The sequence below is a fragment of the Camelus bactrianus genome, chromosome 9, assembly GCF_048773025.1.
Source record: "Camelus bactrianus isolate YW-2024 breed Bactrian camel chromosome 9, ASM4877302v1, whole genome shotgun sequence".
NCBI lineage: Eukaryota > Metazoa > Chordata > Mammalia > Artiodactyla > Camelidae > Camelus > Camelus bactrianus.
In genome coordinates this window covers 71,059,520-71,075,057 of record NC_133547.1, presented here as the reverse complement: position 1 = coordinate 71,075,057, position 15,538 = coordinate 71,059,520, and the positions used below count along the sequence as shown (strand labels likewise).

Genomic DNA, 15,538 nt, shown 5'->3' with positions numbered 1-15,538 from the left:
AGGCATGGTAAAGTGAAAGGAAGCGTATTTAGAGAGATATACACTCTGAGGACAGAATGCGGTCTGTCTCACTCTGAAGGGAAAACGGTTTAGGAGATACACACTCCATGGGCAGAATGTGGGCCATCTCAGAAAGGGGAGAGGGAGAGAGACCAAGAGGTGGGGCCGTTTAGAGTAAAAGTAGATACACGCTTCAAAGACAGAGTGCGGGCCGTCTCAGAAGGTGAGAGGGACAGAGCGAGAGCAACCACGAGGTGTGGCGTTGTTAGGTTTTATGGGCTCGGTAATTTCATATGCTAATAAGTGGGAGGGTTATTCCAACTACTTTGTGAAAGGGGCGAGGATTTCCAGGAAGCGTTCCCCCTGCCCACTTTTTGACCTTTTATGGTCAGCCGGGGAGCTGTCATGGTGCCAGTGGGTGTGCCGTGAGGCTCAAGGTCTACCGGAAGTCGAGTCTTCTGCCATCTTGGTTCTGCCCAGTTTGTCCTGTCCTCCATGGCTGTGTCACCCCTTCAGTGGTTGTGCCCTGACGCCTTTCCTCCCACTTCAAGAGGAGTCCCCCAGCTGACTGGTTATTTCAGATTGGTCTAAACGGAGTTAACTGCCAGACCTATAAAGAACCTAAGAGGTTGATGCTTAGCAGATGGTCACAAGACAAGGGCCAGAACTTTTTCCAAGCTGAAAACTTTTGGCTTTTGCAGACTTATTCATCATAAAACCTAAAATTATACACAGAGCTAACTTATTCCGATCCAGATATTCCTGTTTCTGTTTTGGGATTGTCTGTGTAATTAGACGTTCAGCTGGACAAGTGGTCAGTTTGAATTTACCAATGAAAGGCCTGATGGAAAATTTGGCCCTTAATCATAGTAATTATTGTTTTTAGAGAAGTCCTGAGATTTTTCTGCAGTCTAGACCTTGGGGGTTTTTTAGGAGGGGAGAAAGGAAGAAAGGAGGACCTAAAACTATAATTAGCTCTTTTTTCAGTAAGGCAACAGTCATGCTTTACATTTTTTTTTAACCTTCTCACGTGTGTTTGATGTTTTTGAAAATATTTTGGCATGCTTCTGTTTTTTATTTAGTAGTATCCATGTATATGTGTATATATACGCATACATGCACACACATATATATGTACGTATATATATATATACATATACAGTCCATTCACATCCTTTTATTTGGGTAGCACGTCACATCATCACTTCACATGGGAAGTTAACTTCCCATCTTTGATCTTATTTCATCATCTCAGTGACCTTTAGAGGCAGAATATTAGCGTTCTTCAGTTGTAAGCGGTAGGCGTAGACTCTGGCTGGGGAATCAGCTGTGAGGACAGCGAGTAGGCTCCAGGGGAGACTCAAAAGCAGGCAGCTCCAGAGGCCCCAGCCACAGGAGCTGCTCTCCAGGCTGCTCTCCACTTTCCTTGGGCACTGCGTTTAGAGAGAGCAAACTCCAGCCCTGTTCATCGTTCATATTCCAGGGAAGGTCCATATGATCGTGGACCACGTGCTTGCTGAGAAAGACAGGATCTTTTGATTCAGAGTCCCCCAGCACTCTGCATTGGGGAGCTATCACTTCCCCATTCTCAAAGGAAACCGGGGTGTTAAACCTTCAACCAGAGCCCGGAGCATGGGATTTACCTTAGATCTGGGAACTTTGTGGCAGGGAGGCCCCCAAGAGTGATGAATAATTGAGAGCAATTGAGGGGTTTTGGTGAGGGGAACAACCTGGGGTAGTTGTGACGAAGGACAGGTGGAGAGGAAGTAAAAGTCCCCAGGATGCATGTGTGAAGGGAACTTACACAGAAGTGAGTGAGAGCCACCAAGGCACCAAGTGTGACAGGAATGTAGACCATTAGATGAGTTGATGAGAATTGTTTAGGAATGGAGGAGTTTTAAAGAAAACCTAGAGTTTGTGAGAAGAGGGGCTGGGATTGAAGCCTGGCAGTTACTGTCTAAAGTCCAGGGCCCATAAAGAGCCCTGGGGCTACCGTTTGTGGAAACAAATGCTAATTCACTTTTCACTTTCCAGCTGTCTTGTGCCCTCTCCAGGGGCTGGGTGGCAGCCAGCGGACTGGAAGTCTGTGCTTTCTCATCTGGAGGCAGCAGGTCACAACTTCAAATTAGAGTCTCCTCCTCCCACCCTAATGGGCAGTCACAACACTCTTCAATATTTGCTTTGTCTTTTCATGGTTATCACACCTTATCCAATGCCTGTTTTTGATCACGTATTTGGTCGGAAGTGAATACCTAACAGCAGGAACTCTAGATATTGCCTGCCTGCATTTGGATGCCAGCTCAACCACTTCCAAGTTGGGTGACCTTGGGGAAGTTACCCGACTTCCTTGTCCCTCAGCTTTCTCATCTGTGAGATAGGGTTAATAACGACACTCCCTTACGTAAGACTTTTTGGGGTTAAATTAGTTAATACTTACAGAGTGATTCGAACACATTTGATCAGTGCCTACAAAGAGTCAGTGCTAATATCATTAAAAAATATTAATACCCTGGAGAGGATTTTAATTATGGATATTAATTATCTGTCAGTTACCTTGGTGTTCTGCTCAGCTTTCAGTTGATCCCACCCTTCTGCCTTTTCCCCTCTACCCATCAACATATTCAGTCTCTCCCTTCCTGAAAGCAGTCTACATTTATGCATGGCTGCTACCCCATTTATTTCCTGCCCTTTATTCCATAACTTCTTACTTTTTTTATAATTGAAATATAGTCAGTTTTCAATGTTGTGTCAGTTTCTGGTGTACAGCATAGTGGTATTCTCATAATTTCTTGAGAAGAGTCCATGCCTGTGACCTCCAATCCTCTCCTCCATTCATTCCTTGAGTCTCACCTCCATCCGTCATCAGGATCTCCTAATCGCCAAATCCAGCAAAACTTCCTGCTTTTTGCTTGGCCTCCCTATGGCATTTTACTGTGCTGGCCATTACTATGGTTGGAGTTTCTTCCTCTTTCCTAAAAGCCTTCTCTAGCTTCCAAGATGCACGTGCCTCCGGTTCTCCATCTCCTTGACTGCTTCCAAGTTTTATTTGTTTGTTTGCAAGAAAGAAGTTCCTCTTCCCTGCACACACCTCAGCTCTTGCTGTTCCCAGGGCTCTGCCTGACTCTGCATTTTCCACAGATAAGCTCAAACATGCTTGGAGTTTCTTACCTGATTTCCTATCTAGAGCCTTATCACTCTCCTCAGCTGATGTGTTGAATCTTACTTCCTTCTGGTGCCTCTTACTCAAATTTAACCTCTTCTGGTCTATCCCTTGACCTCACTGGTTACCTGTTCTCCCACTCTTGGTAACATAACCCACGTTCACCCACTTGCCAAAGCTGGAACACCTCAGCCATCGTTGGTGCCGTCTTTTCCATCACTGCAGACCTCTAATTGGTAGGCAAGGCCTGGCTTTGCTTCCTGATAAATTCTGTCCCTCCCCGCCCTTCCTGCTTCTCCACCTCAGACTCTTAATTGTTTTTCCTGCCTTTAGTCTTTTCAACCTTCTGCCCTCATCCCTGTCCTCCACAGTCTGCCTCAGAGAGTTCCCTCAATTCACATACGATCACACCACAGGCCTCCCCATTGTAATCCTGCAAGGTTAGGTGAGGCCTCAAATATCCCTCACGATCTGACTCCTGTTTGTCTGTCTCCTGACTTGAGCCCCAGGCATTCATCTCCCACGCCTTGTATATTCTGGGACTCTCTCTTCCTGTTCTAAGACCCAACTCAAATGTCATAAAGCCTTCCCTGACCTCTCTGGGTGGGACTCATCTTGTCCTCCATGGAACTCCCCTGTGCTTTTGTACTTAATATTGTCATCGCCCCTATTTTAGTTCTGTCTCTTTCTACCACTAAACCACAAGTATAGTGAAGAAAGCAGAGACCATCCCTTCTTTTGGGCCTCTATCCCTAGCCCCTGGCGCAATGAATGCTTAAACTACTAAAGAGTTTACTTTCCAGGGTTATTGCAGACCACCACTGCTCTGGGAGAGCTAATTCTTCTTTTCTTTTCCCTTCAGCTCTTTGACGTTGATGAGGATGGCTTCATAACGGAGGAAGAGTTCTCCACCATTCTGCAGGCTTCCCTTGGGGTGCCTGACCTCGATGTTTCTGGTCTCTTCAAGGAAATAGCCCATGGGGATTCTGTCTCCTATGGTGAGTAGGCAGTTTGGCTCCTGATTCAGCGTACGAGGAGGGCATCCAGACGGTGACCGACCCTCTACAAGAGTGTGTTTCCTTCCCCTAATATATCAGCACTAGAAATAATAGTCAGAATGATGGTGATGGTAACAATAGTAGTAGTGGTGTAATGGTAGAGGCTAATTATTGAGGACTTGTTGCTGAAAGATCGGCTGCTCATCCCTGACTAGCCAAAGAATTCAGAGACCGGGTCTTGGAGCTTAGAAGAAGAGAGGCAGCTTTATTACTTTGCCAGGCAAAGGGGACTCACAGCAGGCTAGTGCCTTCAAAACTGGGAACCTGTCTTAGGGTTGGGGCTTAGTGATTATATAGTGAACAAATTGGAGAGTAAAAGAGGCTGTCAATCAGCAAGAGTCAATGAATGGTGAAGCTTCCTCCTAAATCCTGGCGAGTCTGTCCGGCAGCAGGGGACCGTCCCGGGATCTGGAGGGTTATCAGCCTGTGACCTTCTTTATCTGATCAGACTCATTAGGCGCCAGGAGGGACTTCAGAGGGTCTGGTTACTCTCTGGTGACTCCCTTTCTAGGGGAATGACTCAGAATCCAAACATGATTGTAAATTTCAATTGCCAGAGTGAGGTAAAACAAACAGGAAAATTAAGAACTCTAACTCTAATTGTAACAATGGGCCTGGGGCTGGGGGCGGTGTCCGGTCAGTCAGATTTGCTGACTGTTTTAAAAGCAAACGACAGGTATAAGGTCAGGAATTAGTTAGCCTAAGCGCTGCCATCTTGTTACTTCTCCTTCAGACTTACCAAATGCCAAGCACTCTTTAAACTTTTTATATATATTAGTTTATTGATTCTTTACAGCAAGCCTATTAAATCAGTACTCTTCATTATTCTTATGTTACTGGGGAAGAAAAAAGAGATGCAGAGAATTTAACTGACTTACCTGAGATCACCACTAGAGAATGTCAGAGCCAAGTTTCCAAAAGCAAGGCAGTGTGGCTTTCGAGCCTGCACCACTGACCTCCACACCGTAGTGCCTCTCGTATTGGCTGCCCCGCCTTACGGAGCTTTTCTTTTCTGCTGTCAGTGTGGCCAGGCAAAACTGAGCAAGATAGCCCAGCCGGGTTAGAATCACAGCAGAGGGACACGGGCTGAGGGACCAACAGCCCTAACATTAGCTAAACCATCTATTGGTGTTTCCTGTTCGTGGCTCAGGAGAGCTTTCATGTTCATTATCTCGCGTCATGTTGATGGCACCCCTGTGAGGTATGGCCTGTCACAGAGGAAGACCTGGTGGCCAAGCGACAGGTCCATCCAGCAGTGACCAACCTTCTCCTGACGGCACATCAAAACAAGTCCCCTGAGGGCTGAAGGCATGGTTCGTCAGTTTCCACTGATTGCACAGTGCAGTGGTTGGGAAACCCACCCCAGTGGCGAGGCCTGGGTGAGGGTGTCCCTGCCTTGGCTTTGATGTGGTCGTAAATGTCAGCGTGGCTTGTCTTCCCTAGTCTTCTCCTGCGGGCTGGTGGGCGATTCCTCTTGAATGCCTTTTTCTTTCTGGGGCTCAAAGAGTTTGCAGCCTGATAGCTTTCATAGGATGGGGGAGTTAGAGCACGTACTTCTCTTACTCTCTGTTTTTGATTACTCTCATTTTGGCTGCCCTTTATTCTATTTTAGGTAATGAAGTGCCTAGGGCACTTACGCTATTTTGTTCATTAAAAAAAAGATAGAAAGGATAAAATGAGAAGTATATACTGATATAAAACTTAAGAGTCATAAACCCCATGTGTACTAACTCTCTGAACATTTTCCTTGCGTAATTAAGATTCTCTCTTACGGCAAACTACCAAATTTTGAAAAACTGGAGTAACTATTTCAATGGCAGCTAATACTAAAAATTATTTGTAGATAGTCCTGTCATATTTTTACCTGTGAATTTTAATATATTTTTAGGGAAATCTGCTTTGTTTTTTGGAGTTCAACCTTTTTCTTTTTGGAATACACAGACTATCTCTCTTTTTCCAATATTACACAAGCCCTTTTTTTTTTTACAAGAATGAGGTATTTAAGTGTGATTTTATAAAATAATAGGTAAAGAAATGTATCATGAATGTGACCATTAACGTTATTTAAATATGATTATTTAAATTGTTTTCCTTCTTGTTTTTCCATTAGGCAAACTGATGCGCAAATTCTGCTTTTTGCCATCTCACAGCACTTTTAGAAATGAGTTACTCTTTAATGTCACTGGCATCCCCAAAGAGAACAGAAACCTTGATCTTTTGAGCAGAGCACAAATCTTAAACCTGAAACTCATGGTTCCAGTAAATCAGTTCTCAGGCCCACTTTAAAGGACTTATTTACATTCTCTGTGTCTCCATCATTGATACAGACTCGTGCAGATAAACCTTTATCTTGGATGTTAAGAAAGAACAATTACTAGATTACCTGATTTGGGAATATAAAGTGCTCTATTAATGCAAAATAATGTAATTGCAAAGAATGATCTGTGTACAATCCAGTGACTTCCTCATCACTGAGACCTGTTTTTATCTTCAGGAGTTGTTAGGTAGTCTAGTGTGCCTTGAAGTAGACACTTGGTTATCAGAGATTAATGAATAGATAGAAATAGGATATTTGGTGAAAAGCCTTTTATTATAGAGTCAAATGGTGAGCTAATTCAAAGACCAGGCTCCCTTTGCTATATAAGCTCAATAAAGGCTTCTCCATCCAAACAGGAGAGAGAAATTTCAAAGTTGAGGGTAGCGTCATATTTTAGAAACTCCAGGTTATTGGAGGCTTGAGGGTCAGATTCTGATGGTTAATTTAATAAGCCTTCTAAACTCTGCCTCAGTTCCCAAATCTAAATCATCTAAGGTAAAAAGAGACCACTACTCAGGGGTCTTGTGACGTGACTGTTGCATATTGTACACTCTCCTTGTCCTTATTGATCATAAGTCAGACCTCAGCTTTCAAGACGGTATATTTCTATACCAGAGTTAAAGGTTAAAATAGTTTTAAAAGCCAGTAATAGAATGTCCTGGGTCATAAAATTTTTTAAACATTTTTTTCTTATAAAAAATAACAAAAATACACTAAAAATGAACAAAACATAAACATATAGCATAATAAAGTTTTACAAAGTGAACACTTGTACACCTACTACCCAGGTCAAGAAATAGAGCTTTTCAAGAACTTGAGAAACTTCCATGTGCCCCTTCTCATCTACAACCCCTTCCTCTGTCTTAAAGGAGGGAAATGCTGACTTAAAAAGGAATCTCTACCTTGCTTTAAAGATGTCACGTCAGAAGCACACATCTTTAAATGTATTTTAGTTTTGCCTAAGTTTTCGAACTTTACATACTGGACTCAAACAACATGTTCTTTTGTGTCTGGCTTTTTTCATTCAACATTATGGTTTTAAGATTCATCCACATGGTTACAACACAGCTGTTCATTCATTTTCATTGCTGTATAGCGTTATGTTCCGTGAATATGCCATGATTTATTTATCCATTTCAACTGTTGACTGTCATTTGAATTGCTCTCATTTCTTACCTATTATGAATGATGTTGCTCTGAACATGCTCATACACATATGCACAAATTTCTCTACCTTGGAATAGAGTATGCATGCCTTCAGCTTGATGAAGTAATGGAAAAAACTATCTTCCAAAGCAGCTGTACAATTTATGAGGGTTGAGTAAAAGAATTTTGCAATAATAGTATTATTAAGATCATATGTTAATCTGCATCACACCAAAGGAAGATTCACCTCAATTTATTGGATTTTTTTTTCTCCTCTTTTAGAGGAATTTAAAAGTTTTGCCCTAAAGCATCCAGAATATGCTAAGATATTTACAACCTACTTAGACCTCCAGACGAGCCATGTGTTTTCACCAAAAGACATCCAAGCATCTCCCTCGGTTGCAAGTAATAAAGTCAGTCCTGAAAGTCACGAAGAGAGTACCTCAGACAAAAAAGACGACTGAAAGCAAATGTTCCTAACAAGCAAAATGCAGTGGTTTTTACCTGAAATTGTAAAGGCACTTATTGATGGTATTTTATTTGTGATTGTTGCGTAATGGTGTTTAAAATGGAAAGCTGTTTTATTAAAAATGATAGGTTTTTCTTACTGAAATGCTTTTATTCACATGTATAGATCAAGTAATATTCCTTCTCTTTTGCATTCTATTTTGCTTTACTGGTGATAAATACGTTTTTATGGATTTTCTAGTTAAATTTGCATATCCAAATGAATGAAATGGTCTCCTTTACTTACTGATGGGCATTAATCAGCACTGTAAAAAATTTTTAAAGTTTAAACCCTTTTTAATCTACCTTCCTCTAGAGAAAATTATATTCTGTTATCACTAATCCCTTCCCGTTCTGGAAATAAGAATGAAGAGTCTGAGGAACATTGCAGAATTTTATACCTTGAACTTCACAGATTCATTTTATTTTTCATTTGCATTTCAGTTTCTTGGATCACTGACTCTGGGGGGAATTGGAAGGGTGATAAGACTTCTTAAAAACTCATATTCTCTCGAGCATGCATCCCTATTGTACATTTCTTTAACCACCTGCTAAGGAAATCATACCATTTGCATGGTCTGCAGATTTAGAATTTTGTTTTAAAGACGACACTATGGCCAAAGGCTATGCGGGAATTGCCTTATTGAAGGTAACATTAATTGCCTAATGAGAAAATGAATTGTTTGCCACAGAGTTTAGTTGAATTTGAGTTGGGTGGTTTAGAATGTAGCGCTTACCCAGTCAATGAACCAGATTTACTTTATTTATATAATATTATAATTAATATATTTTACGATCTCAGTGGGAGTTTTAATTTTATTAAGTGTTCTCTCAAATTTTAGAGCTTGCCTGAAAGACCTAGAGGGAAAATATAAAAGGGTCCAAATTATCAACAAAAGCTAAGGAATCCAAAAAGCTACATTATTAACGCAGGACCACAATTTAACCATCAGGCAGAAATTTAACGCTGATATTTTTGCCTTTAGGTTAAGCAAGAATTGCCCTCAAGTGCCATTTTATTGATGTCACGGATGCTTGCTTAAAAAGTTTCATCCTTAAGTGCAGGCGTATAATTGTTTGCTTTTTACATGTCTTAAAGCTGTTTAGACAAAGCATGGAATGAGCTGAGAACAACTGCTTAAGTAATTACGAAAGTACATCTTTATACTACTGTCTGTCACATGCAACTGAATGTATGCAATACTCAGGTACCATGATTTTTTAATCATAGAAAAGCCACATATTAACTCCATGAATCATGAAAAAGTAGCATTTTAAATGAAAAGCTTTCTATGAGGCTCTGGAAAGTGATCCTGTTGTTTTCCTGTTTTAAAATAGTATTTTATGCTCTTTAATTTCACCTCTGCCAATGTAATATTCCTATTTTATCATGTAACTGAATAAAAAACTTGCTACATAAAATTCTTGGCAATTAAAAATTCTGGTTTTGCCATCGTGTCTCAAATGTAATATACCTTTTTAATATTGTGGTTTGGATATAAGTTTGCATATTTATGAATGTGATTAATCATTTTTGTTTACATTTAAGCCTTATGAAATGTCAGACATAATTTTACTCTAATGAAAGACCCAATTTTAGCCAAAGCAGCAATAGTTAGTATTCCTAAAGAAGTTGACTTTTGGCTAGTGGGGTGTATGTAGTAAGTCATGACCATCACTATTACTACCAGTTAGGCCTCTACCTTTATGCCATCTAAACAGGGATTTCCTTCAAAGGGGCTTTTCTCCTCTTAGAATTTAAAGTAAGGAATTAAATTTCATTAAGTCAGTTAAATGCATTGTAGTTTTACATAACAGTTTGAAAAAAATGAGGTTCCTCTTTAAAATGAGAAATATTAGATCCTAAGACCGGTAAACCATAAAAATCTTCAATCAGAACAGTTCTGTTGAAGGATAATGATGGACTGAATACTTACAGAACAAAGTGCTTGTATTATGCATATTTAATTCTCCTCTGCTGCTGCTTTTAGAGTTTTGGAAGGCTGAGTGTGACCGCTGGTAGTGCTACCTCTAATGCATATTTAAAAGAGCCCCTTTTAGAAGATGCGGGGTCTGCTGTCTGCATGAGGCACAGCAGTGCAGATATCCAGTTCCCAGACTCAGGAACTCTCCTCTCCGGGCTGTTACAAATGCACGGTGGCGAATTGATGGTAGTTAATTTATACTCTTGAGAGGGCCACTGACTATAAAGGAGTCACTCAAGAGAATAAAAAGATACTAGGAAGAAGCCATTCTCTAGAAAAGCAGACATATTTATAATTCTTTTCTTTTCTTTTCTGTGCATTTGGATGAACTTTTCCGTTTTTTGGTTAAATTATTATACCAGATTATTCTGTCAATGCTATGAGTTGATGGAGAGGAAGTTCCTCACAAAGTTCTTGACAAACATCCTATATATGTATCACAAACTGGTTTCTACTTAGAACAATAACCTGAAGAGCTTTTGCCCTTTTATTAATGCCGTTTAATGTAACTCTTGTTTCTAGGTAATCATTCTCTTGCAACAAATTTCTCAAGTGTCTTTGTAAGGCCCAGCATGTTCTACCAAATTGTCTCCATTATGTGTTGACCCAGCTTGCTGTTTTCTCTAACATGTCAACTGTATCCTTTCCTTATCATTCTTATAAAAGAATCTATGCACATTGGAAAAGAATAAACAAAAAAATCATGTTTACTTTCACCACCCAAGTCAACTATTACTAATTTTTAACATATTTTATTTTACCCTTTTTCCTAGATATTCTTAGGTTCTCAAGATAACAGTGTATATGGTATTTAAATCCTACTTGCAATATAACATTTTCCAGTATCATTACAATTATGTGGAAATACAATTTTTTTCAAAGTATACCTGCTATTCCTTCATGTAGCTGTAATATAATGTGTGATCATTCTTCAAATATTGAAACTGTGAGTTTGATTTTCATTTTGGAACTATTAAAAATAATCAACTTCCATGCTCCATTAATAGTTCATAATTATGAATAGATTGCTAAGGGGCTTATTAATACTTTCTGAATTCCAAAATGAAAAACTTTACTAAAGATTTTATAATTATTAAACTTTATTTTAAGCTAATTTTATTACAGGACCAAAAAATTTGATTCCATAGAGTAAAGTAATTTTAACTTCATGTAGTAGGTGACAGGTTCGTGTCTTTTAAAGGTAAGTAGACTTCATCTTTTTAATAGTATTTTTCCCTTTGTAAAAGTAACAGACTTACTAGTTTTTACAATAAGTAATAATAATAACTACCAATTTCCTTATTATCCATCAGGCACTGTGCTAAGTGCTTTATAGGCATGAACATGTTTCAACACTCAATGAAGCACAGGTATTGTTGCCCCTAGTTTTACTAAACAAAATTTAGAACAATTCCCAAAGTCACTCATTAAGTGGCAGAGCTTGGAATTAAACCTAATTTGGTCTGATTCCAAAGGACAGGCTTGTAATCATTTATAAAAAGCAGCACAGTTGCCTGATGCATAAAATTTATAGATTTCACATCTGCCATGTATTTTCCTACTTGTGGGGTCTCGTATCAAATTTTGACTTAGTTCTTAAATGGAAGAAAGAGATGGTTCAAAATGATTCCAAGCAGTGGATGACATGGGGGAGAAGATTGGTGAACCCTCCTGCCTCTCTCCCTTGTGGCCCAGGATAGGTCAGCTGGAAGCCCTGAAACCTTCCTGCAGGACTAGCCCAAGATACTGTAAACCAAAGACGAGGTGAATGTTGACGCCGCAGTAACCCTTCTCCTTTGTGGGGAGTGGTGGAGCGTGAAGTCTCTACTTTTCATGGGCCCCTCTGCTGTGGTGGTCTTTTCAGTCACACCTCTGCTCTCAGACTAAAGTATCTGATCAGTAAAGCAGAGTTTGAGGGACTGAGGACAAAGCCAGAATTGGAATATCTGGGACCTTCATTCTAACTGTCGTGAAGCATCCCTTAGCTGGTCTCCTTGCTTAGATTCTTGCCCTCCTATAAATCCTCTTGCCATACAGAAAGCACAGGGACTGTTTCAAAGCATAAACTAGATGTCACTTCTCCAGTGAAATGTTTTCAAAGGCTACCACCCATTGTAATTTGGAGAAAATCCAAAATATTCAACATGGCCTGCAAGGCCCTGCATGGTCTGGCCCCTACCACAATGTAGTTCACTGTCTCCAATCTCCTCCCTCACTAAACTCCCACCACCCAATCCTTCTTTTCCTCCAATGGATGAAAGCCCCTTCCAGCCTCAGGGTCTCCGTACTGCTGTTCCCTCTGGCTGGAATGCTCTTTCCCAAAGACTTTCACCTCGCTTTCTCTTCTTCCTTCAGTCTTAAAAACAGTTTCATCAAGGTATGACTGACACACCATACAGTTCCCCCACGTAAGGTGTACACTTCAGCGTTTTTTTAAGCATATTCACAGAATTGTACAACCATTACATCCATCTAAATTTTTTATTCTTCATTCAGATTTTAAATCAAATGTCACATCATCAAATAGGAAACCCACAACACCTAAAAAAAAACTGTCTCTACAGACATTCTCAACCCCATTACCCCTTTTATTATTGCACTTAAACTTCTGGGATTTCTGTAGTTGTTATATACATAAGAAGTATGTATTTATTTTATAATTATATATAAAAATTTATGTATATAATGTTCATCTGTTTATTGCCTGTTATTCCTCCTACTTAGGAAGGGATACGTGACACGTAGTAAACACTCAACATTTGAAGAATGAATAATGATAACATTATTTTTGACTTGTACCTTGTCATGGTATTAGAAGAGAGGTCATTTTTACAGCAAACTTGAAAACCTAGGATCATGACCCCTAAAACTCATAAAGAAAATAAGGCTTAGAGTTACATAACTGGTGGGTACAAGGCCTGGAATTCAAACCCAAGGCTGCCTGGCTCGAAATGAGGGGATTTTTGATTAGGCCAAGAAACTTGAACCCATTAAATAAGTAAAAAAATGATATGACAGGCCTCAGGTTCCAGAAATACGGAAACTAGATCATCTGAGAATGCTCTGGCCACAAAACCCCTGGAATGTTGAACAAAATGTCACAAACTTATTTGAAATGCGTAGCTGAGCTTACATGATACTGAGGGAAATCCTCCAAGGCCAAGAATGAAAAGGGAGCTGGCACCCAGCACTGCATTAAGGCATAAATGTTCTAGTTGACCTGCGAACATTTGTCAGTCTCAGTAACAGAGAGACTGGTATTTTGTGGCTGTGGGAGACAGAAGACAAGGTTTTTATATGATGTGGGGGATTGGAACAGATCTCAGGAAATAAAGAAAACATTTTGAAGGGCTACACTCAGTAAAAGAAAGAACTGGGCAAATTCATCTGGTAGAGGAAGACTAGGAGGAAATTTTTCTGCCCTGGCCTGGGTTCTAGGTTGGGGGAAAAAAATCCTCCTCTGATAACTTTGAAAATTTCTATTCTAAGTGTTTTGAGACTCAAGGCTCAGCCTGTGGTATGTTCTGGTGAATGTCCAATGTATACATGTGTATTCTGCAGCTGTTGGGTGTAATGTTCTATAAATGTAAGTTAGATCCAGCGAGCTGGCAGTGCTGTGTAAGTCCTCTATATTCTTACTAATTTTTTTTGTCTACTTGTTCTATTAATTATTGAAAGAGGGCTGTTGAAATCTCCAACTATAATTGTGGTTTTATCAACTGTCAGTTTGCTTGAAGTTTTGCCGTTGGGCTCATAGTCATTTTTGATCACTACGTCATCTTGACAATCTGACCCTTTTAACATAATAGATACTCTGCTTTAATTCCAGTAAAATATGCTTTGTTGGTTTATTAACGTAGCCACTCCAACCACAACAAGCTTCTTACGATTAGTATTTTCCATCCTCTTTTTCATCCTTTTACTTTTGACCTGTCTGTGTCTTTACATTTACTGTGCATCTCTTAAATGAGTGTTTTGTGGTCCATTTGGGTCTTTTTTATCCTGTCTGACCTTTGATCTTTGAGCTTTTCTCCTCCTTTCCTGACTTTTTTTTTTTTTTTTGGATTAATCAAATTTTTTTTCGTATTTTATCATTGTATAGTTTCTTTTGGCTTGTTAGCTATACATATTTATTTTTAATGGATGCTCCAGAGCATACAATATTTATCTTTAACTTAATATAGTTTACTTTCAAATAGTAGTATACTTTTTTCACTTATAGGAACCTTTTAATGATATACTGTTTTTTTGTAGGTTTTGGGTTTTTCTTTTTTTAATTCTTATTTTTTATGGAAGTGTAGTTGACTTACAATGTTAGTTTCAGGTGTACAGCAAGGCAATTCAGTTATACATATACTTACATACATATTTTATTTCCAGTTTCTTTTCCATTGCAGCTCATTACAAGAAATTGACTGTAGTTCCCTGTGCTCTATAGTAGGTCCTTGTTGTTTATCTATATTATATATAGTAGTGTGTATCTGTTAATCCCAAACTGTTGTCATCAGAGAGGAAAGCGGGGAGAGGGAGGGGGTGGAGGGATGGATTGGGAGTTTGGGACTAACACAATGATATACTTTTAATTTACCCCATCCCATTGTTTATGCTATTATAATATATTTTCTATGTGTTTTAAACCTCACAAGACACTTTCATCATTTTTGTTCTAAATAGTCAGGTAAAAATTTGAGGGGAAAAAAGGTCTGTTTATCTACATATTTACTGTCTCCTGCACCCTTAATTTCTCTGTGTAATTCCATCTTTCCATCGTTTTTCCTTAGCCTGAAGAATGTCCTTACACAATTCCTATAGTGCACATCTCATGACAGTAAATTCTCTCAGCTTTTTTTTTTAATTTAAATATGTCTTTATTTTGCCTTTATTTTTATTTTTTAACATTTTTTATTGATTTATAATCATTTTACAATGTTGTGTCAAATTCCAGTGTTCAGCACAATTTTTCAGTCATTCATGGACATATGGCACATTTTTTTCTCTGTGAGTTATCATAACGTTTTGTGTATATTTCCCTGTGCTATACAGTGTAATCTTGTTTATCTATTCTACAATTTTGAAATCCCAGTCTATCCCTTCCCACCCTCCACCCTCCACCCTCCTGGTAACCACAAGTCTGTATTCTCTGTCTGTGAGTCTATTTCTGCCTGTATTTACGCTTTGTTTTTGTTTGTTTGTTTGTTTTTGTGCCTTTATTTTTAAAGAATAATTTTGTTGGATACAGAATTCTAGGTTAACTATTTTTTTTTTTATCTTCCAGTACTTCAAAGATTCCATTGTCTTCTTCCTTTTCTTGTCTCTGATAAGAAGTTAGAAATATTTCTTTTCATAGCTCTCTTGGATATAATGT

The 15,538-nt window shown here is 39.1% G+C and overlaps 1 protein-coding gene across 3 annotated transcripts in view; it reads left to right on the top strand.

Moving 5' to 3' along the window:
- The window catches only part of LPCAT2 (lysophosphatidylcholine acyltransferase 2), a 66,776-nt gene extending 57,130 nt beyond the window's left edge, over window positions 1-9,646 (top strand). For all 3 annotated transcript variants that reach the window (XM_010963642.3, XM_045523125.2, XM_074370723.1), the window contains 2 exons: window positions 4,023-4,158; window positions 7,964-9,646. In XM_010963642.3, the coding sequence (XP_010961944.2) occupies window positions 4,023-4,158; window positions 7,964-8,145 (318 nt within the window). In that variant the 3' untranslated portion in view covers window positions 8,146-9,646. The remainder of the gene's footprint in view (window positions 1-4,022; window positions 4,159-7,963) is intronic.
- Window positions 9,647-15,538: the final 5,892 nt, after the last annotated feature.